General features: G+C 41.3%; 1 protein-coding gene across 2 annotated transcripts in view; it reads right to left on the bottom strand.

Annotated features, from left to right (window-relative positions):
* AIDA (axin interactor, dorsalization associated) overlaps window positions 1–25,854 on the bottom strand; it is a 45,600-nt gene that overhangs the window by 19,002 nt on the left and 744 nt on the right. Inside the window, exons 2-7 of one of the 2 annotated variants that reach the window (XM_015424587.1) lie at window positions 18,011–18,080; window positions 10,476–10,529; window positions 8,381–8,435; window positions 6,115–6,178; window positions 4,414–4,520; window positions 1,069–1,080 (exon numbers count right to left, since the gene is read on the bottom strand). In XM_015424587.1, coding sequence (XP_015280073.1) covers window positions 1,069–1,080; window positions 4,414–4,520; window positions 6,115–6,178; window positions 8,381–8,435; window positions 10,476–10,529; window positions 18,011–18,080 — 362 coding nt within the window. The remainder of the gene's footprint in view (window positions 1–1,068; window positions 1,081–4,413; window positions 4,521–6,114; window positions 6,179–8,380; window positions 8,436–10,475; window positions 10,530–18,010; window positions 18,081–25,854) is intronic. The other variant, XM_015424588.1, reaches the window with a different exon arrangement.

The following is a 25,854-nucleotide window of genomic DNA, read 5'->3' as shown; positions in this document are numbered from 1 at the left end:
CCTCCCCAATCTCAGTTGTAGTTTTACAGAAATGCAAATAAAAAATTCCCCTTCGGCCCCCCCCCCAAAAACCCTAACATTTAAAAATAGTTCTGCACTATGATTTCTAAACCAACCTCAAATTTATCACTGATAGTAGAGGACATGACTGGATTTTACCACTGGCTAGAAGAAATAATGTACAACTTGTTGACCTGTCAAAAATATCCCATCTTCAAATCAGCTACCCTAACATTTAAAAATAGTTCTGCACTATGATTTCTAAACCAACCTCAAATTTATCACTGATAGTAGAGGACATGATTGGATTTTACCACTGGCTAGAAGAAATAATGTACAACTTGTTGACCTGTCAAAAATATCCCATCTTCAAATCAGCTTGTATTAAAAAGTTGCAAGGAGCCAGTCAGCTTCTCTATAAAAACAACATTACCTCTTGCAAGTTCATTTTATTCTGTTTTACTGTTAACAACCATCAGCCAACAAACATTTTCAAAATCATATAATCAAATTAAGGAATATGTGTTCATCATTAAGTTACATTTGTATTCTACCACTTCTCTACTCCAACTGCCACAAGAGCAAACTGTCCTCAGCAGCCGCATTTCAAAAGTATGTCTCAATTACATTTTCCTGACTTTGGACCAATTTCTTTTACTTTCTCTGACCAAAGAAAGTGGGAACTCTGCACTAGGTTTCTGTACAGCTCCTCCCACAGGTTCTGATTTCTAAAGGTTAATTGTTAATACTTCAGAGGTCAATTCAGATAAATCTAGATATTATTTGCAGGTTCTCTCCTTCCCATTTGTGTTGCTTGAAGGTGAAATTATTTCACACACTTCTTTAAAGCAATACAAACACTTGAAGACTGTCAGCATATAGACTTACTGATGTGAATACAGGGAAGGTAGACCACGTAGCATTTATTAAACACAAAAGGGGTTCTTGTCAAGTTTAGAACATAGCAGCTGAAATTGCTAAAGCTAAAGAGTGAGGCTAAAGAGTGAGGCAACAGCAATACAAACACATTCACAATTAACAGTTGTTCACATTCAAATGTTACTATACCTTCATTGGCTCCTAGGTTAGATGAATGATGTAGCACATGGTTACACGATGGAGCCATGCATGTAGAAGACAAGACCATTGTACAATTAGGCAGCACAATAATACAATATAGAATTCAAGTAAACAAGGAGAGTGTACACACAAGACAAGCAACACGAATTCAGCAGAGCAGTAAACCAAAAGCAGCAGGAACTGATGCCTCAAAAAAATCTGGTAGTATGCACAAGGCACCTCTTGCCTTTACCCATAAGCCCTCTGAAAGTATAATTTTGATATTTTTACACACACACAAAAGCAAGACAGACATAAATAATCTTACAAATTGAGAACATCATAAGATTGTACACCAGGCCCTTAACCACAGTGGTGCACAAAGGGGCAGGGCCCCACCAATCATTTGTCATGCCCCTCTAACCAGAACTAGGGATTGGTTTGAAATCTGCCACAAGTCTTCTGCCAATGAGAGAGGGCCATCTCCTTCCCTCCTCCTTCCTCCTTCCTAGGCTCTGCCAATGAGGGAGAGATTCTCCTTCCCTCCTCCTGCCTTCCTACCTGGCTTTCCCTTTGCACTTTGCTTCCTGCACAAAGTAGTTACTCCTGCTGTGCTCTGAAGCATGTGACAGTCCTTTTTGCACCTTAACTTGGTAACTCATGCCAGCCATGGATTCCCTGCTCAGCAGCACTATAGCAGATAACAATGGAGCTTTTTTTGGGGGGGTCTATTTTAGCCCAGGTGGAGAGTGTTCAAAGGTGGTTGGGATCAGAGGGGGTGGGTGGTGGCGGCAGCAGCAGCAGCCTCTGTATTCTGCCTTTCACAAGCAGATTCTTGACCATTTTACAGTGTGTGTGGGGTGCCAAATCATTGGCACAATTGCTTTATGGAACGTTTTTAAGACCGCCTACCCCATGCTTTGCCCTGCAAGAAAGAGTTCAGTCTAAATTTTTGAAAGCTGTTTTGCAAGTCCCAAATTTTGTATCTGATGCTTGGATATGGTTGGAATCTGAAATTCTGAGCCAAGGTATGTATTCTGTCCATTTATATGTGGCTTAAAGGTCATTTTAATCCACAAGGCTTGTTTCCCTTGATTCTTCAAGATGATTTCCAATCCAGTTGGCTTAGGGCTGTTTATAGCCATAGCAATAGAATTGGCTCTTTTTTCCTCAGGTACTCTTAACTTATGGACATGAGCAAGCAAAAGGGCTGATTAAACAAAGAATCGAGGACATAGAGTGGCAATCTGATACCTCTAGTGCATCAAAACTTGGGGTGCTGTTAAATGTCACAGGCACTATTGAACCAGCAACATATCTGGCCTCTGTGGAAGCAAAAAGTTTTGGAAGGCTGTTTACTCTAGCTAGGTGTTCTGCTCTCCCTTCTGCAGTTATTGAGGGTAGGTATAATAAAATTCCCTACCCAGAAAGGTTATGCTCTTGCACCCTAGGGGAGGTTGAGTCTGTAGAGCACATGTTCTTTAGTTGTCCACTCTGTTGGGAGGTATGTCTTGGAATTATTTCTCCGTTACTTGATATGATCCCTGGCCATATAAACACAAATAAAGCAAGGCTTCACTGGTTTTTTATCTGACAATAATTCTAAGATCATATGTCAAGTTGCTAAATTTTGTGTATTAATTTTCAAATTATTGGAATTGCATCTTAAAAGCTCTTAAATTTGATTTTTTAATTATTTTATTTTATGTCTGACTAAACTGTATGTTGGTCTAAAACACTGTAATAATAAACTACTACTACTTCTACTTTTGTTACTGTCCATGGGGTTTTCTTGGCAAAGATACTGGAGTGGGTTGCCATTTCCTTCTCCACTGGATCACATTTTATCGATGCAACGAACATGAAATTAAGCAAACGCTGGAGCATGATGGAAGACACGAGGGCCTGGCGAGATGTGGTACATGGGGTTCCAAAGAGTCGGACTCAACTATGCAACTGAACAACAACTTCCACTTCCACTACTACAGTGTGTGTGGGTGCTCGCCCAGCTTGTTTTGGCTCTTGAAAACACTTGGTGTGCAGGGGGGGGGGGAAGTGTTGTACCACAAGTCCACAGTGAATTGGGGCATCACAGCATTTTTAAATCACCGTGAAATGGTGATCATGAATTGGCGCTGGCAACACTTTTGCTTTCCCTTTTAGCTGGACTCAGCAGGGGAGAGAGGAATCACTCCCTGTATCTGTAGAGGGGAGTCTCCTCAGATTTCCTTTCCATCTGTGTGAAGCAAAAATGCCACCCTTCCCCTGCATGCCAGGCAGGTTGTAGCCGCAAAGGAGGAGTGTATGTGCACATGCTAGCTAGGGTTGCCAACTCCATGTTGAGAAATTCCTGGAGATATGGTGGATGGAGCCTGGGGAAGGTGGGGAGAGAGGGACATTAATCAGGTATAACAGAGTTTATCCTCTGAAGTAGCAATTTTCTCCAGGGGAAGTGCTCTCTATTCTGGTCATCACTTGTAACTCTGGGAGATCTCCTTATTCCTTATTAGGTCTTCCATGCTATTTGATTACATTGTTTTATGCCATGTAATCCACCTTGAGTCTCAAGCAGAAAATTGGTAAATAAATTATAAAGTATAAATACATAAGTAAATAATCATGTGCTCACCATCACTATACTCATTTGCTTCCCTCCCCCCATAAACATTTTCTGGCTCTGTGCCTGTTGCTGGGCTGGTCATATAAGAAACATTTCAGATGTAACGAGTCAGGGAGAGGGAACAGGAAGCACAAGACAGAATATGGACATATCAAGTAACTTGTGTGTATCAAACACAAAAAGGAATACTGTTGCATCCAACTGCCACAAACTCTTTTTTGTTCTGAGTGTGGCTAAATATGCGGATCCTTTGACATCCATCTATTTGATTTTCTCTTGGTCAACACAAGCAGTTCCATAGCAAGCTAATTTATTTTAGGAATATCCTATTAGAACACACTAATTTATTATGGCACTGTCTCCAATATGAAGTCTGAACAATTGCTCTTTCTGAAAATCGGTAAAGAATCAGTGATCACTAGATTTAGCAGTTCTCATCAATGTTCATAAAAAGCTACTGGGCAAACTATTTCCATCACAATTTTTTTTTTTGTTCCCTAGCAAGCTATTCTTTAGCTAGGCTGCTCCATTTTACAGAATTTGCAAATCCATAAAAAGAAAGGTGAAGACTAACCTGAAATGGCCAAATGCATGGTAGCACTTTGGTATTCCAGTCAATCAGGTTTTGACTAAAGACCATACAGGTGGTCCAGCTATACATGTCTCCACTCAAACCCCACAGCAGTAAGTATCCAGTCTAATTTCCCCATTTGGTAAATAACTGTTTCCCCTACCTGGAACTCTAGCAGGAAATGTGTCTGGAGAGCCTGCTCCAGCTCCACCCTCTTCATCATCTTCCTCAAACTCCAAGTCTTCCTCTTCACCAGGAGCTAAGATTTTCCTTTTTAAAAAAGTGCATATAAACAACAAGTTGACTCATACATGCAATTCATCCCTGACTGATTCAACTGAAAAGAGTGCACTGAGAAATACTGCTTGAGGCAATATTAGGGACCAGGAAAGCTGCGTGTTGATTAACCTGAAGGAGCTGCTTCACACATGCAAATTTATCACTTCATGCTGAGGTCACTAAGCAATGAAAATCCATGTGAGCATTTGCTAAGTCTACAATCCTGTGCACTTACTTGGAAGCAAGCACCATTGACTCAGCAGGATCTGGGTTTGTTTGTTTTTTGAGTAAACATGTAAAGGATCCTAGTGATTATAAATCTGTGAACTAAAGACTACCAATATCTGCAACATAGATAAAATACACCCTATATAGCTAGGTATGTTGCAGTGTATCAGAAAAGACAGTCAACCATAATTTAATTGATGAAAGTGAACAGCATAAAAGTATAGCAATCTAACAACTGTGCTTTAGAGCAGGGGTGTCAAACATAAGTCCAAGAGCCGGAACTGACCCATCCAGAGCTCTTATGCGGCCTGCAAGCAACTAGGGAACAGAAGACTGGTGGGGGGGGGGGGGAATGGACACAGCTTCAGCATGGTGGAACAACCTTGTCTGCAGCAGTCAAGCAGCCTGGGAGTGTCAGCCCAGTGCTGCACTGCTGGCTCTCTAGTCTGCCCATATGAGTTTTCCTTGGCACCTCTTTCCCAGCCCATGAAGCCTTGCAGTGAGGATACACCAACTCAGAGCTTACCAGTTGCTGTCCTTTGTACAGTTTATATCTCCGGTACCTAGCGTTACGTTTTATGGCACACATGGCCCGGCCCGACAAAGTGACATTTATGTCAGATCCAGCCCTTGTAACAAATGGGTTTGACACCTCTGTTTTAGAGTGAATTTTATCCTGTGCCAATCTTTACCATTTTATACAGCACAATCAACAGACATGGTGCACTACAAAACAAGAACAACAGACAGATCCATGCCCCAAGACATTTACAATTTAAGTTACAGTAATGGGGAAGATATAAAGGTAAGTTGAGATGAGATGAGCAAACGTAGTTATACGTACTTGGACTTCATTACTGTCTAGGTTGGTGACTAAAGGGTTATATATCAAAGTAAATACCATTACTGATCATAACTGTTTTTCATCTCAGTTTCCTTCTCTGTTTGTGCCGCACATCTATTCAATTCTCTACATACACATGCCAAAATCTACAAAATGCTATAGCAGGGACATTAGCATTTTAGAGAGCAATCCTAAGCAAGTCTACTCTGAATTCTACTAAGTTCTAGTCAGTGGGGCTTACTCCCAGGAAAGTGCTCTTAGGATTGCACTGTAAGTCATGGACTAGAACAGAGATTGGATGCTGAGTCCTGGAATCCTGTGAAAAGTCTCCTTGCCATTATAGCATGGTGTATGTGGTAAAGGCTTTCAGACATTACGGCCTCTAGATACTTGAAATTTCCTCTGTCATAGAGACTAGGCTTCCATCAGTTCTTCATTGGGGGCTGCATTCCAGTGTCTCATGGATGCTTAAACCCTTTTCACACAGGATATTCAGTTTAAATTATTCCTTACCTTGGTGGAACAGGCTGAATATCAAAGGGAAACTCTTTATTATAAGTGAGAATATTCTTTAGGACTGCAAAAGGAAGAGAATCATCATCAACTACAAAACAGTGTATAAATGTAATAAAGGGTCAGAGAGTCTCATTCTTTTGCCTTCATTTGAAATGAAAAGTGTCTCATATACTTCTTGCAACTCATTCCTATAAAAGGACAAGGTCAGGATCACTAATTATAATTTCCACCTGAACAAAGCACCCAACCCCCAAACCATGTTTATTTTAAAACCATGACCATGTGCTAACATACAACGCAAAACCCGTGCAACTTTGAAAAATAGCAAACATGTTTATTGGCAATTTTGTTATGTCTATATAAATTAAACACTGCCCCATCTGGTTCTTTTATGAAACACATAAGCAACCCTTAAGAATAAAAAGAAGTGGCAGACACAAGAAAAGCTGCACCACCACCTTTATTTTGCTTTTTCAAGGCCCCGAACTTCCAGTATTCCATAATTAAGCAGCAACAAGGGTCACCCAGACACTACACAGAGATGTAACAGACCCGAGGCACTAGATCTGAGCTAGGGAAAGCAGTAACTATGTCAGGAAAAAAGAAGAGATTTCCCTCACAGAGCACCAATACACGGGTGAGGCAGTCTCTGACCTGAAAGTTTAAGTTTAACACGAATGACCAACAGTGTATTTTGCAAGTTAGCCTTTCTATACCATGAAGTATGTCCTCTCAACTATCAACTAAGCAATATTTTTGTAGGCCGAGGACATTCTCCCAAGAAAAAAGGGACACTGTTGTTGAAAAATTTTCAGGATACTCTGTAAATTAGAAGAATGAGAGCCCTATTCCCCCTGTCCTGGTATGCCCTATTGCTAGAAAAACAGCAATCATCAAAATACTGGAAATTCAAACAAGTGATAGTACTCATTTGTATTAGCAATAGAGCTTTAGACAATAATTCCTCTGAAGGAGCAAACAAATGTTAGTACTCTTGCCATTTAGCCCCACAGAATGAAACCCTTTATGGCAAGATTTTGTTGAACAATTACCACCAGTCTGGAGGTTCGAAAGGGGAAGAGGTATTGTGTACGTGGAACTTTTTTCAAAATTAGATGAAATAGCCAGAACAAGCTTCAAAGCCCTGTTACTATTCTGGAAATTCTGTAAGGTTGTGAGCATGGCTTATTCACTGTTTTTATCCCTCCAGTATGACAAGAAGCTCAAGATGATAAAAATGACTATTTCCTCCCCAATCTATCCTGGGATGTAGGCTGAGATGAGAGAACAGGGCCCCAAAGTGACCCAGTAAACTCCTTGGCAAAGCAGGGATTTGAATCCAGATCTTCTAGCCTGACATCAACTACCACACCTTCAAAGAGTGCAGCCTTCTATAACCCTGGTTACAGGTAACAGATGCAGATGGCCTACCACTTAAAAGCAGGAAATAAAACTTTTCAAGCATTCTGAAACAAATGTTTCTATGTGTATCAAGTATGTCATTAAGAAGATGTCAGACTCTTTGCTTAAGAACATAAGAGATGCCAATGTTGGATCAGGCCAAAGGCCCATCCAGTCCAACACTCTGTATCACACAGTGGCCAGAAATACCAGTGCCATCAGGAGGTCCACCAGTGGGGCCAGGACATTAGAAGCCCTCCCCCAAGCACCAAGATGACAGAGCATCACTTGCCCCTGAGTCCCTATCTATACCTTGTGGCTAATAGCCACTGGTATCTTGCTTCACAAGATATGCTTTTCACACCTCCTGCATCCAGACATTGGGAAGTTCAGGGGCATCCTTCGAGGAAAGAGAGATGTTGGGGGCTTAAGGCTGCATTTCAATATCACAGCAAATGGAAGCTTGATTGAGATGGGGAGTGTTTCAGTAAAACTTCACAAACTAGAGGAGGAGGGGGTGACAGCCCCAGAGCAGCGGCTTTTGTAGAAGCAATTAGTAGCTTCCTCCAAGAATCTTGTGGCATCTTCACACACAGAGGGACTTGTCTAAATATACCTTATACAGACAACACAGCAGAATTGTTCATTTCCAGCATAATCTGACTGACCCTTCCCAATAGATCATACAGAGCTGTAACGGGCAGCCTCCTCTGTGGGACAGCAGAGCCACAGTGCTTCATCTTCAACCATTCCTATGGGCATTAATCTCTCCTAAATAACAGTTTAAAATGGTATCAGTGCTGGTAAGTGTGTGACTGCAGATGGTGTGATTGCAGATGTGTTTCCAAAGCAGCATACTTACTTGGTTCTAGTTTCTTCACATCCTCTAGCTTAAATCCTTCTTGGGACTGTGTAGACTAAGAGGAAAACAGTTTTAGTATTTTTTTTCCAATTTGGCTTTAGTGTCACATTTGTGATAAAAAGGGGAGAGATAAGATGCATTTGCAGCTCTTGAGTTCTTTTCTGAATGAGCCTTGTATTCCAAAGAATCTTTAGTTCTTTGGATCCCTCTGAATTGCATTATTTTCCTAAAGGAGAAAGGATATTTAGATGCAAAATCAAGTTGCTGTTCAAGTAGACTGCTCTCCCCAGAAGCCTGGAAAAGCAAGTTCTTCTGTTGAATAATAAATACATTTTAAATTCACTCTCTGAATTCCTGCACCAGAACTAAAGTAAAAAATAGAGAACTCTCTAAGGAGGTAATACTTGCAGCCTTTGACCAAAGTCCTATCCTATTCTCCTCTCTAGTAATTTTCCAAATTAGAATTTCACATAAATTTTCCAGCATATTTATCCAAATAATGTGCTTTTAAAGTCAAAATTTAGCCAAGGGCAAACTCCTCAAGAGATTCAGGATTCAGGACAAGGTATACAGGTTGAGAACCAGAATGACAGTTCAGAAGCAACCCCTGTAAGTATGCCAGTGTGATCCAAAACTAAGTCTGAAGGTAGGGGGAAAAACCCAGACCCTGCAAGACAGTACCTAGATGAATGATCAAGGTAGCACTGGGATGAAGTAGAGCCATATGCCAAAAGGTTCACTGCAAAAATGAAGGCTGGATCAAACACACAGGACTGCAATAGATATGGACTTCTGACAAGTCTCTCATTGCACAGAATATGATTATTTATGTTGCATTGTGAACTGTTGGCAATATACCAAAGAGAAATTATGGTGCAGCTAAAGGCAGATATAGTGCAGGAGCTTATGTATTAATTACCTTCCTAGGTAGCCTTTAAAGCAGGCAATAATTGGATAGGGGTATCTTAGATGACCTGTTGCGTTACTTCTGATCCCACTCCAAAAATAAGGCTGCTTAACTAGTCATAACACTTGCCATGAAAGAACAACTTAGTTCTCTCAACACGCTTCCTCCAAACTGTCAAGGGAGACTGCTGGTGCGACCCTCAGTTTTATACAGAAAGATAGAGAGGGGCTGCCAGCTGACACCTCTAGCTCTCCCTCAGTCTCCTCTACCTGTTGAACAAAGTCTGCTATCTATATAAGCCTGCCAATCAAAAACATCTATTCCTTTCTCAGCAGGATGTCAGTGCAAGCACCTCCTGGTTTGTTGAGCCACTGGAAGACTGTTTTACTCACACTAAATATAGCCAGGTTTTCAGCCTTTCCTTTACACTGTTTTGGGGTTCCCCCTCCCCCACCACTTTCTGTTCCAGTGTTTAAGTCTCTGCTTTGAGTCCAGTGTCAGTACCAGGCTAAGAGAAGCTTTGGCCAGTAACCCTGGAGAGTGCTGCTAGTCAGAATGGATGGGCTGGACAGACCTCTGAAGCTGGCTTACATGCAGCAACTGGAACACAAGCTTCCAGATATAATAGGTATCTTGCTCATTTCATAGCTGTGCTAATGTTAAGAAAATTATTATTAAGGGGTTAAGCCTGTGCTGCTTCCTACTGTGACCAAGTGAGGCAGAATGAGACCAACCAATATATTTGAGTGATGCTTTTGCTCCTTTCTGCATAATTTTGTAGGAAGAAAACCAAAAAGGAAGCAGTGAAGCCTAACTATGTTTGTGTTGCACCAGTTGAAAAATACATATCTGTGCTAATGCATCAAGACCCCTTATTTGTTGGATAAAGTTCACAAGAGACTATCAGTAACCATCCCCCAAAGTAGTTGGGGATATTTGGTAAGACAGGTGCCATGACAACGGAGGAGTTGAAAATGTTTGATTAAGACATAATTCATTCAAAAACTAAAGGAGAGGAGTTGAGCTCCAGACATTGTTATTTTCTCCTTCATTTCGTTTCTCAAGTACAATAAACCACTCCAAGGACTAGAGTTCAACACAGAGAGAGAGAGAGAGACTTAAAATACTGCCCTTTCACTAAAAGCCATGAAGAAACACAATTAGATGGGAGAAATTGAACAATAGTACCTGCAAAGCTGCACTCCTTAGTTCCAAGCATGTTGCAATCTTAGCTAAGATTTTCTATAAAAGAAAAGGGGAAAATTACTGTAATGTTGTGCTATTAGACTAAGTTTTACTTTTGAACAAAGATAACCTTTTGCAACATGTGCACAGAGATGGCTGCAATCCAGCCTGGTATGGGAAAGATGCAAAACACAGCAAAGTCTGAATGCTCTCTATGGAAGCAGAAGCCAGCAGGTATGTGGTTCTATGCTCACAAGATGCTTCCCATGTGATGAATGAATGCAAGTTCACCTTTGTGCATGTAAACACATACATTCTATCACATAAGCACAACTGGGCAATCCTTGCAGTTGCAAGCAGAATGACAATCAGTTTCCAGACCAAGCTGTAACAAACACACACACCCCTTCATACATGTCTGAAATTACAATACAATCAAGCATCCCTAATACAGTGGCATGTAAACAAGAGAGGTAAAGATGCTTATCTCTTCTCCACCCACATCCCTTCCCACCCCCACCAGCCTGTGCCAGAGAAAGCCTGCTTTCCTTTCCTGAATTAACAGCTATGCTTAGAACAGTATTTCCTCTCCCTTAAACAAGAGCATTACAGTTGCTTGAACTTGCCAGCTGCCCTTTTGTTGCAGAGCAGAAAACTTTGTCATGTGTTAAAATGCACTTGAGATTTGAAGAATGATAGTACAGTCAGAACAAATTTGCTCAGGAGATTTAAAATCTCAAGAAATGTTTTTTAAAAATAGATCTACTGCATTGTGGCAAGACACCAGCAGGCATTATTCATAAACTATTTCTCAGGAACCACACCCAACTCAAAAGTAAAAAGAGAACAAAACACACACAAAACACTGCAGCTAAACAGAGCTAGTGTTTTTCCAAATGTTGCTTTCTCAATGTGAACCTTCATTTTTCAACTATGAACCCAATATTTCATTATTACAACTTCAATGCTATTAAACTCCAAGAAAGAACTCTTTGTCCCTAAGTTTATGGTAACTGGATCTTACAGAGACAACTACTGGATACACTGTCCACCAGGTCTGCTGTGGAAGCAGTGACTGTGCTAATGGAAATTTCACATTGTATGCCATTCACAGGCCAAGTGGAATTTCACTATGTTCTGTGAAAGTAGTCATAACTGACATTACTTTCTATTGTACATACTATTTGAATATATTTATTATTATTTTCAACCAGTAGGCTCAAGGTGGTTTATTGCACAGTTCTTGTTACCTGTATATACGTCATTATGTCATAATAGAAAAAGCATGTAGAGGAGCCAGGGTGTTAAGAGGTCACAGCCTCAGTGTGGGGAAGCAGGTATGACCACCTAGGAGGACTCAACCAACTGAAGAAATTCAGCTAGTCTAATAAAGACAAACAGGATCAGCTTCAGTGATTTGCCAAGAAGCCATGGTATGTCTCAACTCACTCAAAGAAGAAGAGGAGCAGGAGGACAATGACAACGAGATTGGATTTATACCCCACCCTTTTCTACCTGAAGGAGTCTCAGAGGAGCTTACAATCTCCTTTCCCTTCCCCCCAACAGACACCCTGTGAGGTAGATGGGGCTGAGAGAGCTCTTTCAAGAACTGCTCGTGAAAGAACAGCTCTGAAAGAACTTGTAACTGACCCAAGGTCACACCAGCTGCTGCATGTGGAGGAGTGGGGAATCAAACCTGGTTCTCCCAGATTACAGTCTGTGCCCTTAACCACTGTACCACTACACAATTCTGCATGTAAAGCAGGAGGAGATACAGCTGAAGTGTTGTTCTCAGATTAATTCTACATGAAACTCAATTGTATCAAGGACAAGAGCTTTCCTGCTACCCCTTGTAGCTCATGCACACATAACCCACTTTGCCCTGGAATTTCAGGTCACTGGATTTCTTATCTGCCCACTGCTTTAGGGATTCCTTGCTTGTTGCCTGGCCCTTCATTCTCAAAACATCAGGATCTCAGTACTTCTTTTGTCCCTGTTTTCCCCCCTAAGCAGAGGGATTCCTTGCTTGTTGCCTGGCCCTTCTTTCTCAAAACATCAGGATCTCAATACTTCTTTTGTCCCTGTTTGCCCCCCTAAACAGCAAAAGGATACACAGCTCAAGTGCAATGGGAACTTTCTTATTTGTTATGTACCAATTTGCTATTCTAGCTAGTTTTCATTGCAGTTGAAGAGAATTACTTTTCAGAGAAAGCTTGCTGACATTTAGAAGTCAGAACCACTAACTTTCAGCATTTTGCAAAGACATGAAATATAGAAGAATTCATAAGAATAATGCATCTCCCTGAAGTATATTAGTCACAACACAAATGTACACATATTTAAACGAAAAAAATGTACAGCTACACTGGGCCACCAGAGAGGGGGACAAAAAAAGAGAGGGGGGGACCCAGCTTGAGGGGACCCAGCTGGGGCTCTCCAACAGCCAACACACTAGAGTTTAGCTTCCCCTGGAATGCCCTTTCAACTGCGATCTCCTTCTCCCCCACCCCCGCAGAGCAAAACTGAGAGAAGAATGCTGAGGGTTGGCTCAGTTTCCTCTGCCTGCCCCCTTCCTGCACCTGCATAACCAGCCAGCCAGCCTCACATTCTGCACGCTGGGAAGGCAGCACATGGTGCTCCTTCATGGCATCAGCCAGTCCCTCATCTGTTGTCATCCTCCTTGCATGATCTGCCTTGCAGAAAGCCTTTTGCTCCTTTCCCTGTCCCTTTTCCTGAGCAGCCACAGAGAAGCTTCTCTACCACAAGAACAGGATCGTCATCTGGTACATGAGCCACAAGTTGGAGCCAGTGGAACAGTGGAGGGGGGGGAGGGCTTCTCAATTATCTCATGCCCCAGAGAAGTATATGATGGAGAGGGCAGGGCTCTTAAGACTTACACTGTGATGTTATCTCATGCCCCAGAGAAGTATATGATGGGGAGGGCAGGGCTCAGAATGAGTGTCACAGGAAAAAGATCAGTGTCTAAACAGTAGTGGGAGTTCCATATAAGGTTGCCAGCTGACCAAGAGAGAGGGCTGGTTTGCACCTGTGCCTTTAATGGCAGCCTAAGCTACAGAACTCAGCAAGGGAACTTTGACAAAACAGAGCAAACACTTATTACTGGCTTGTTCCTGCAGTTTAAGCTGCTGTGAGATGCACAGGAGTAGAGCTGGTAAGAAAAAAGTTGGCAACCCCTAGATCTGGGTGAGGATAATTGGAGGGGATTGTGTGTGGGGGGGGGACATTTGGTGCTGGTGAATGGAAAGGGCTGGATGGATATGGGGGTGGGGGAATCAGGGAGAAGAAGGGAGGGAATTTAAAGCTACAGTCCTGCTGTGCATATTTACATGCAAGTAAACCCCATCAGGGTCACACTTTGAGTTAACAAGGACAGGATCCAGCTAACTGGAGCAAAGCCTAGGTATAGGGAATGTGCTTGAATTTTTAAAGTTCAGAAATATTACACTCTGGCTAGGAGAGAAGGATGGGGTGGTCTCTCTCTGTTGTCTCCTGCTTTCTTTTTGTTTTAAGGAGGCAGCAGCGGGAATGGAGGGGAAAACTGGAGCCCTATTGGGGACTCCAGTTGCTTTCTAAAGTTACTGCAGATTCCTAATCTGCCAGGGCGTTTTCTTTGTTTCAGAAAAGAGATCCTTTGTCAGAAGAAGAAAGTGCTTGCTAAGAAACACATTTTGAGTACCAGTTGCAAAAAACAATATACCTATTAGCTCTAATCAGCTTCTCCCTTCTTTCCCAAAGGAATTCAGTGAGACAGCTCATAGAGCTTGCAGAGCACTATGAGCTAGATTTCTTCATATTTGTCTCATCTCGTTTAATGTGGACATGTGCTAGGTGGTCACTCTTTGAAAGGGGGGGGCTGCACCATACCATATTGTAATCTGCACTGTATAAATATGTAAAATCTTGAATAATCCCTTTAATAATCCTGCCCATTTTCCTTTAACGTTTCTTACCTAACAAACAATTACTATTCTATTCATGGATGGTAGCAGCAAGCCAATAATATTTGAGTTTGATCAGGGTCACATGAGGGTCCCAGATGGAATCTTTGTCTGAGAGGCTATGGTGGCTCTCAGGAGTGCCAACCTGCAAATGGGCAAAATCAACAACTGCCTGTACACATACCTTATCCGTTGTAAACCCCACCTCATGGAACGGCCTGTCTGGAAAGGTCAGGAAGGCTCCCACTCTCCTGGCTTTCCGCAAACTATGCAAAACTGAATTATTCAAGAGGGCTTTTCTTCACAGGCAATAGACTTGCACTGTACTAAATTATTCACAAAGTTACTTAGAAAAAATTATTAGGCGCTGTGGTCTATACTACTGTGTACAGCTTGTTGAAACTAGGATCCTACTATGGAATTTTGAATCATTTAATGTGTTATGCTTTGCTTCAGTTCTGTTTTTAGATTTATGGTTGGTTCTATAACCCTAATCCTATTGCATTCTTTACTGAATGTCCCATCGGTCAATTGTATCGACTCAGTCTGCATAATCCGCCTTGAGTCCCAGTGAGAAAGGCAGACTATAAATAATGGTAATGAATAAATAAATAAACTCTGCTCCTAATACTATTACCAAGCCTCTGTCCCTTGAACAGGATAAGCCTAAACAAACATTTCTACTGTGAATTTATGTTTCACTTTTGGCAACAGTATGTAGATTCCTGGGACCCTGCACCCTGTCAGTGTAGGGCAATCTGTTCCCCCACCCCACCCCGGCTCAGTTTGAATACAATGTGAGCCAGTCCTGGCAATTGATTTAGCATACATTTTCTCCCTAGATCAGTTGGCATCTTATCCAACCCACATAATTTAGGAACTGAAGCTTTACGTCTCAATGGACAGTGTTCCCACCAATTGATCCTTCACATGCCCACCACCTCATATTGCTGTTTGGATCTCTTGCTTGTGGGCTCGGCTGTCTGTGAAACTGAACCCTCTGCCCCTCCCTCTACCTCGGCTGTTGTCAAGCCATACAAGCAAAATGAGTTCATCTCATTTTAAAACAGGCAATGTACAAGTCTCCTACCTGCTATTCTATTTTCTGGCATTTTCTATAAACAAAGATGCTGAATACTAAGTCTACTTATTATTACCATTTATTTGGTTAGGTAAACAGTCTAACAATTTCTAGTGCTGTACCCCAAGTGCCAAATCTTTAGTAATCAACAATGTTGATTTAGCATCAGTGTCTCTAATAAGAATATATGGGCAGTGTCAGATAAAAATTTCAAAAGTTGGGAGGGGGGGGTCTAGTAGTCATTCCTCCTGTTAATATGCAAGATATGAAGTTCCTTGTGCATCTGCTTGGCCCTTCTCTTTGTCTTCTGTTCCAGCCATCATATATTTCCATATTCTTGCCTTGCTCTATGGTGGTGGTGGAAAGTATTATCAAGTCGCAGCTGACTTATGGGGACCCCATAATGTTTTCAAGGTGGTTTGCCATTGCCTGCCTCTATGTCACACAACCTTGGATTTCCTTGGTGGTCTTCCATCCAAGTACTAACCAGGACCAACTGCTTAACTTCTGTGAACTGACAAGATTAGGCTAGCCCGGGCCATCCATATAGCCCTATCCAAAAGATCTCAATTAAAGATCAGGGCTATGTACACTCACTGATTTACATAATTTATTCTAGTTACAGGAAACACATTTACTTGCTGCAGAATACACACTGCTGGCTAAGCATCTGCTGGGCTCACTGTTCTCAAACTAGAGCCTGCACAGCCTGCCCATACCAGTCCGCCATCCTTGCACTGGGAAGTTGCCAATCCTAATTTTTCTTAACTGCATTGCCCAGCAGTTATTCCTCAATACCTACAGCAATGCAGCTGTTTTCAGTCAGTGTACTTTTGCCTTTTTTCGACACAGATAAAGGACGTATTTCTGGTCCCTGCACACCACACACTCACATGCAGAAATGTAAGTTTCAGAACTTGATCGCAACCATGCTATGGTACCCTACTCTCCACCCCCTCTTTCAGGCACAGAATGGCCAGGTTTTTCCTTCCTTCTGTCAAATCTTCCACCAGGACCAAAGACAAAGCAGGATGTTGAAACGAAGCAGCAGCATAGTACTCAAGATTGATGGGCAAAAAAGGAGATGGGGATTGTTGAAAGGATTTTTGCTTGGGAGAACTGATGAAGCAAAAACTTTGTCTCGTTCAGCTGTTTACCCTCTGAAGCTTTTGATATTCAGCCTCAAGGACAAAAAACTTTGTGCAAAGGATACAGAACAATGATAGCCACATCAACATAAGCGGAAGAGCCCTACCACATTATCAGGGGCCAAAAAGTTAACCATGTCAAACATTCATTTATTATACTGTACAGAAAGCATTGAAAGTCCTTTCCTAATATAACAAATTTTCATTAAGTGACATTATGGTTAATAACCTTTTTCAATTACAGAGGTAACAGCTAAAGTACTAACTAGAAAACAAAGTTATTATTTACTTTATTTATGTTATTTATAGCTCTCCTTTCTCACTGAGACTCAAGGTGGATTGAACACAATAAATCAATACAATCAACAGGATGGGATATCCAGTAAGCAATGTAATAAAGCTACGACTGCAGAAATCTTAAATAAAGTGAAGCATAGCACTTAATATAAGAGGACTGGGATAACATGCTAATAAATGCAACATGGAAAGTATTTATACCGTGCATCTTGATTTTTTTCAAAGTTGCGAGCCAATTTCTCAGAGTTTTAAAATGAAACTATCAAATGTTTTCTCTTAAATCAACAGTCTAATCCAGCACATTCACTGCCATACAATACACCATACTTATAAACTGCTGCCCAGCCAACCAATGATATTTTCTCTTTTTGCATTATAGTAAACTTCCAAGGCAGCACCCAGTTCCACTTAATAACGATGAAATTTCCAGCAAGGACAATCAATAATCTCCTTTCTCACTGAGACTCAAGGTGGATTGAACACAATAAATCAATACAATCAACAGGATGGGATATCCAGTAAGCAATGTAATAAAACTACGACAACAGAAATCTTAAATAAAATGAAGCACAGCACTTAATATAAGAGGACTGGCATAACATGCTAATAAATACAACAGGGAAAGTATTTATACCATGCATCTTGATTTTTTTCAAAGTTGCGAGCCAATTTCTCAGAGTTTTAAAATGAAACTATCAAACGTTTTCTCTTAAATTAAGTCTAATCCAGCACATTCACTGCCATACAATACACCATACTTATAAACTGCTGCCCAGCCAACCAATGATATTTTCTCTTTTTGCATTATAGTAAACTTCCAAGGTAGCACCCAGTTCCACTTAATACCGATGAAATTTCCAGTGACTGCAAGGACAATTAATAATGGCTTTGGAATCTTATTAGGACCAGCCCAAATGTCCAAGCAAGCAAGCTTTGGAATTCCTCAGAATTTTGGGGAGCACTATAATTATTCTATTATACCTCAACACATCCTACTAAAATGACACTGTACTTGTATTTGAAGACTGTTCTTCCACAACACACTTCACATACCTTTTGATCTTCTGTGAACTCTGAGTTGTTGGGTTGAGATTGAGCCTCCTTCTGTAGGTGTCTTGCCAAACTGAACAGGGGGGGGGGAAGAGAGGACTTGAATGCTTTGTGGAGTTTTGGATTGTACAAGATAATACAGTACACATTATGAATTTAATCCAGTGGAAAAAATTCTGCTGACAGAAGGGGTTGTGATTTCTACCAACCCAACCCATAATGCTTCCCTGCCCCCCCCCCCGAACAGAAAGTTGGGCTTCAGCAAGATGCAAGAAAGTTCCACTCTGATGATGGAAGTCCTCTACGTCAGGGCAACTTAACTACAGAATCAAAGTATACGAGCTCTGAAATTTTTTAGACTAGTACCTGTATACTTCACATTCACAGCAACCTTCTACCTTAAAGGGGACAGCAGATTTACTGGGTTAGATATAGCAGAAAAACCTGGGACAAAAATACAGATCCACACATTTAAGAGATCCTACCTTATATACGGGTTTCCACCCACAAATAGTCTATATTTGCATTAGATATCCCAATTATCTATTGGAAGGGACCACATTAATTGCATCCTGCACAAAGATTCTTGTTCAAGCATTACGGCAACTCCTCTACTACCCTAGCTCTGAGAAGTATCAGGTAAAGTTACATTTGCAGAGATTACATAGCAAACTATAAAATGTCAAATTGTTACAGTATTCTATTAAAATAACTAGCAAAGTAGTAGCACCTGCATCAGAGATTGCAACAGGAAGAAGTATGTGTGATCAAAGCAGAGATCAGGGAATCAAAAGACTTGCAAAGCAAGGTCTCTGGCTCATCACCTTTACCTATTGTGCTTGGTGAGAATAAAGAGCTTGAAGCTACTACATAATTCTCAAAGCACCTTCTAAGGGTATAGCAAAGTTACAGACTGTACTAGAGATTGCAGAAACATTCTTTCTTTCACTTATAATTTTGACCATGGGTAACATCATCCAAGATCACACAGATGGCAGGCACGTAAAGAAGGGATGCAAATGGCTTGTCTCCCAGCAGCAGCCCCACCCCTAGCCCTGTAACTAGGAAGCTCCACAAATATATTCCAGCAATGGAAAGAGCTAGTGGAGCAAGAGAAGTTCAGCTGGAGTTATGCCTGCCCAGACTGCATTTGCTGTACATCAGGATCCATGCCTTCATCAGCACAAGAGAAATATGTGGGAAACAATTGAAATAATCAATGTGGGATCCTTTATTTCTAGACTGTGAGCTTATATTTAAACCTACTGTCAACATGATTTCTAAAATAGTCAAACAATGAATGTGAGAATTAAGCAAATTGTTTTCAAATTGTATCTGGGGTTCCTTGGAAGTTTCAGATGTTCCCCAAACAAAAGATGACTTATGGAAGAGCAGCTTCTGTGAAAGACAGTTCGTCCACAATTACTGAGCTCTTCTTGCAACTTGCAGCTGCAAACAGGAACTGGATGCACTTTATAATACATTCTTCAGTCATGAAGACCAACAGTAAGGAACTGAAGGAAAACCTCCTTTGTAACCTGTAAGCTTAAAAGAATCCCCCAAACCTCTGCAGCCTTCACAAAAGCAATGTGATGTGACAAATCAGTGTGCAGAGGGTTCACTGAAAGTTTGAAAACCACTGCCACAGAAGGGTATTTATGTAACATAGGGGGTTGTCAAGATGCCATGTTCTTGCCATCACTTGTTAGCAACAAAGACAACCTTGAGCATTCATGCTTATCTCAAGCCATGGGAACTAGGCTTAACACACATCAGGTAGAGCTTGGACCTCTTCTAGCTTCTGCACATGCCTCCATTAGAAAGCTTCTCAAATTGCACGACAAGTCTTTACCTGCAAAACATGGGGCCCAAAAGCAAAACATGATCCCAGTTACTTTGTAACTGAGTTTATTCCATGCTCACATGTGGCTAAATGAAGAATCTCACTCAGTACATATGGTACTTCTGCACTGCTTCCAGCGCTGTATGCAAAACAGATGCAATGCAGCGTTGGATGCCTAGGTGTATCTCGGCTCATATCCTTGAAGTGCTAAGAACTCTAGCCCACTTCTCCATGCGGACTGAACTGGGGTGCTACTGCAACTGGGTGAGGTTGACAGGCTTGAAAATAGATCCTGAGGTCCAGAAAAGCCATTTCTTGGCCTTGTCTACAAGAAAATAAGAGACAAGAAAGCAATGGGCAGAGGAGAAGATTCTAGAAGTTTGGGGAAATATGCAGTTCAGGAGGAGACAGTATTGTTGGGGATCTTAGCTGCATGAACACTTTCAAATAATAAATAGTACTATTTTTATATTAAATGTATTGTATGCAACCTGAATCTGAAAGAGATCAGATAACCCACAGTGAATTATGTAACCGTCTAGAGAGTGACAACACCTATCTACTTAATAGCAAGAAAAACAGCCGATACCATACCCATGATTATATATTTGATTTTTGAAAAGTTGTAGACATCTGATTATGCCAAATTTGGCAGGGAAAATCCGGGTGTGGAATGGATTTCCCCATAGTTAGATACTTCACATTCACAAAGCATCCTTACAAATCAGGGGTTGAAGCTACTACATAATTCTCAAAGCACCTTCTAAGGGTATAGCAAAGTTACAGACTGTACTAGAGATTGCAGAAACATTCTTTCTTTCACTTATAACTTTGACCATGGATGATGTTGATCATCCAACATCACATAGATGGCAGGCATGTAAAGCAGGGGTGCAAATGGCTTGTCTCCCAGCAGCAGCCCCACCCCTAGCCCTGTAACTAGGAAGCTCCACAAATATATTCCAGCAATGGAAAGAGCTAGTGGAGCAAGAGAAGTTCAGCTGGAGTTATGCCTGCCCAGACTGCATTTGCTGTACATCAGGATCCATGCCTTCATCAGCACAAGAGAAATATGTGGGAAACAATTGAAAATCAAGGTGGGATCCTTTATTTCTAGACTGTGAGCTTATATTTAAACCTACTGCCAACATCATTTCTAAAATAGCCAAACAATGGCTGCGGTCACACGGAACATTAGCCACGCAAGAGAGACGGAACTGCATAAATTAGTTGGCTCTGGAGCTATCTTTCCTAAACTAAGACAAAAATTTGTGAGCTGGAGGTTGCAGAAACATTCTTTCTTTCACTTATAACTTTGACCATGGATGATGTTGATCATCCAACATCACATAGATGGCAGGCATGTAAAGCAGGGGTGCAAATGGCTTGTCTCCCAGCAGCAGCCCCACCCTTAGCCCTGTAACTAAGAAGCTCCACAAATATATTCCAGCAATGGAAAGAGCTAGTGGAGCAAGAGAAGTTCAGCTGGAGTTATGCCTGCCCAGACTGCATTTGCTGTACATCAGGATCCATGCCTTCATCAGCACAAGAGAAATATGTGGGAAACAATTGAAATAATCAATGTGGGATCCTTTATTTCTAGACTGTGAGCTTATATTTAAACCTACTGTCAACATGATTTCTAAAATAGTCAAACAATGAATGTGAGAATTAAGCAAATTGTTTTCAAATTGTATCTGGGGTTCCTTGGAAGTTTCAGATGTTCCCCAAACAAAAGATGACTTATGGAAGAGCAGCTTCTGTGAAAGACAGTTCGTCCACAATTACTGAGCTCTTCTTGCAACTTGCAGCTGCAAACAGGAACTGGATGGACTTTATAATACATTCTTCAGTCATGAAGACCAATAGTAAGGAACTGAAGGAAAACCTCCTTTGTAACCTGTAAGCTTAAAAGAATCCCCCAAACCTCTGCAGCCTTCACAAAAGCAATGTGATGTGACAAATCAGTGTGCAGAGGGTTCACTGAAAGTTTGAAAACCACTGCCACAGAAGGGTATTTATGTAACATAGGGGGTTGTCAAGATGCCATGTTCTTGCCATCACTTGTTAGCAACAAAGACAACCTTGAGCATTCATGCTTATCTCAAGCCATGGGAACTAGGCTTAACACACATCAGGTAGAGCTTGGACCTCTTCTAGCTTCTGCACATGCCTCCATTAGAAAGCTTCTCAAATTGCACGACAAGTCTTTACCTGCAAAACATGGGGCCCAAAAGCAAAACATGATCCCAGTTACTTTGTAACTGAGTTTATTCCATGCTCACATGTGGCTAAATGAAGAATCTCACTCAGTACATATGGTACTTCTGCACTGCTTCCAGCGCTGTATGCAAAACAGATGCAATGCAGCGTTGGATGCCTAGGTGTATCTCGGCTCATATCCTTGAAGTGCTAAGAACTCTAGCCCACTTCTCCATGCGGACTGAACTGGGGTGCTACTGCAACTGGGTGAGGTTGACAGGCTTGAAAATAGGTCCTGAGGCCCAGAAAAGCCATTTCTTGGCCTTGTCTACAAGAAAATAAGAGACAAGAAAGCAATGGGCAGAGGAGAAGATTCTAGAAGTTTGGGGAAATATGCACTTCAGGAGGAGACAGTATTGTTGGGGATCTTAGCTGCATGAACACTTTCAAATAATAAATAGTACTATTTTTATATTAAATGTATTGTATGCAACCTGAATCTGAAAGAGATCAGATAACCCACAGTGAATTATGTAACCGTCTAGAGAGTGACAACACCTATCTACTTAATAGCAAGAAAAACAGCCAATACCATACCTATGCTTATATATTTGATTTTTGAAAAGTCGTAGACATCTGATTATGCCAAATATGGCAGGGACAATCAGGGTGTGGAATGGATTTCCCCATAGTTAGATACTTCACATTCACAAAGCATCCTTACAAATCAGGGGTCCGTGCCTCTTGTGCAAGCCTAAGCAGCTCTTTGGATTCCAGCCTTTTGTAAGATAAGAGCAGTCAGGATTACTTCGTAGCAAGCTATTAATATTAGAATTCTCAAGTGCCAGGTCAATGGTAGATTTATCTAATTTGAAGGCAGGCAGGCAGGCAGGCATCCTGTACTTTCCTGTACTTTCAATTGTCACACAAAACAGATTTGCAAGTGCAGATTTTCACTCCATTCAGTTGCCTTGAAGAAACTCTTCTGTTACTACAGGGCCCAGCAAATTCCAGGTACCAAGTTTGGTGTAGTGGTGCACGGACTCTAATCTGGGAGAACTGGGTTTGATTCCCCACTCCTCCACTTGCAGCTGCTGGATGACCTTGGGCAAGCCATAGTTCTGACAAGAGCTGTCCTTGAAAGGGCAGTTCTTGAAAGAGCTCTCTCAGCCCCACCTGCCTCACAGGCAATGCTCCCTCTAAGCTGGGGAGTCTTGTGAGCAAAAAATCTGCTTTGTGAACTACTGGCATTAAAGTTGCGAGTGAGCCATTTGGTTGCTGCATAAATTAGTTGGCTCTGGAGCCATCTTTCCTAAGCTAAGACAAAAATTTGTGAGCTGGAGGCTAAAAAATGGTGAGCTAGCTCACACTAACTCATCTTAGAGGGAACACTGCACAGGGTGTCTGTTGTGAGGAGGGGAAGGGAAAGGAGTTTGTAAGAGACTCTGAGTGAAGGGTGTGGTATAAATCTAATCTCCTCTCCTCCACCACCTAGAAATTAGACTGTAGTGCCTACTACTTTCAGCAATGACTTTTTATTATAGTGTCTCTCAGCAATTCACAGTGGAAGCACAAAGACTGGCTCCAACCATGTTTTCCACTCTGACCAGCAAAAAGGTTATGTTTCGGTTCTTGAGACCTGCACAAACAAAAGCCATGTTGAACAGCAGGCTGGGGGGTGGGGTGAGGTAAGGCAACAGCAGTTGTGCTGCACATTTGGTGCCTCTACCTCAAAAACTAGCCCCCCCAAGAGCCCCAGATACCCCTGGATCAATTCTCCATTATAGCCTATGGGGCCCATTGACTATAACAGTCCCCATAGGCTATAATTAAGCCAGGGGAAAAAGTGGTTTTTTGCACACCCCTATTATGCTTTTCAGTATGATTTGTAAGCTGCCTTGAGTCACAGGGAAACATGGGATATAAATATTTGAATAAATAAGTAGTTTGGGCAAGTTGATAACATTTAAGCAACTTCCTGTTTGTTATGTTACACAGCGTTCTGACAGTGATTGTTCCACCTCTGTTATACTTGACCTGTAATGCTGGTAATCATATTTCACTAAGAAAAACCAAAGTAGACTGCAAGAGTTCCCCTCCCCCAGTGCTGGTATGTTTTCTAAGGGTCAGCGCAAGGCGATGGTCCAAGGCCAGATCGATGAATATAGTGGACTAGGGCAGATAGACTTGTTCTCTGGAGGCCTGGTCTACCTATAGAGGACATTTTGTGTAATGAAATTATTCTTAAAATATAGTTTAAAAGAATTCATTCTGAGATTTTACAAGGTTATGGAAATAATCGTCTTAAAAAATAATTTACACAATAGTCAAATGTAGACTTGCTCACAACTTTAATGCTACTAGCTTTTCTTACTCAGAAGGTAGAATTTCTGCTCACAACACTGTGGATCTTAGAAGGAACACTGGCAGGACCAAATGAAAAAAGCTGGCCAGAGCTAACTGTATGACAAAAATAAATGTGCATGAAGTTCTCATCACTGCTTGTTTGTGTACAAGCTTCAATTTATCCCATTCAATAGTGGGGGATGATTATTGATTATGCAGTAAAAGCAAAATTTGAGAAACAGTTCCATCTCGAAATCTGAAGAGAGATGGAGTGTCTATTATGCAAGAAGGAGATAAACTCAGAACGAGGAACAGTGCAAAATGGTCTATAAATGTACTGTAAGGTGTATGAATGTATAATGCAGAAAAAGGAGATCAATTTTTTAGTATAAATGTACAAAGAAGTGAATTCTGAACAAAATATTTCTTATTTTTTATTGCAAGATACATACTAGATCTTTCTTCAAACTTTGGTATATCAAAGTTATAGCTAGTATGTAGCACTGATGAAATATGGTAAAACAGAATACGTATTAATGATGAAACTAGTGTAGAAAATGTCTCAAAAATACTAATAAAGGGGATGTTGGGGACAAGTATGATAAATATAAATCGTTTCATAACCCCTATACAACCCCTTTCTTTCTTCCTTCCTGTACCCTTTCCATATTACTATTTTGTTCTTAAAATAAAACTATATTATGAAAAGAACTGGGAGGAGTGAATTCATTTTTTTAGCCATCTGCTTTCTATATTAGCTCCAATATTTAGTCAAATGGAGCGCCTTTAGCAATAATGAAATTATGAGAAATTGGAGGGAAATTAGGCTGGGGTTAGATATTAGCTTTTTGTTGTAGTGGTAACAAATAGAGCCACCCCTATATTTATGTACAATACTTTCATCATAGTTGTAATAAAATTACAGGATGCAGTGCAAAGGCCAGGATTATGCTGTGTGGTAGTAAAAACTGGAAAAATTAATCATTAAAATACAAAACCCTGAAGGCTGCAAGGTGAGCTTGGCTTCAAAATTTGGGGGCTGGCCCTAGAGCCCAAGAAAATTTGTCAAGCCCTGATCTGCTCAGGCCACTGGAACTATAGTAACTGGGCTGTACACAAAAGCTACCGTCCTGGAAACCACAGGATGAAGTATACCATCCAGATTACTATGTGGGAATAATAGGTAGTTCCCAAAGGCAAGCTGCTACTGGATACCACAGCACTGTCGTGGGGCTATGCATGGGAAGTGAGATGGTGTTAAACTGTCTTGTTCCCTTTTCTTAATCCATATTGCCTTAAGTTTGAAGCACCCACACTCCCTTGTAGGGTTGCCATTTGCCCGGGCAACTGAGGAAGGGTCTTTCTGTTTTGTTTTTTGCGCCAATCCCCACACACGAGTGGAGCCAAGGCGGTGCCACGACGAGGCTACCCCCCACCCTCTCAAGCACCCCCCCTC

Source organism: Gekko japonicus, unplaced genomic scaffold (genome assembly GCF_001447785.1).
Source record: "Gekko japonicus isolate JY-2015 unplaced genomic scaffold, Gekko_japonicus_V1.1 scaffold404, whole genome shotgun sequence".
Classification (NCBI taxonomy): Eukaryota; Metazoa; Chordata; class Lepidosauria; order Squamata; family Gekkonidae; genus Gekko; species Gekko japonicus.
This window is presented reverse-complemented; position numbering and strand designations above follow the sequence as displayed.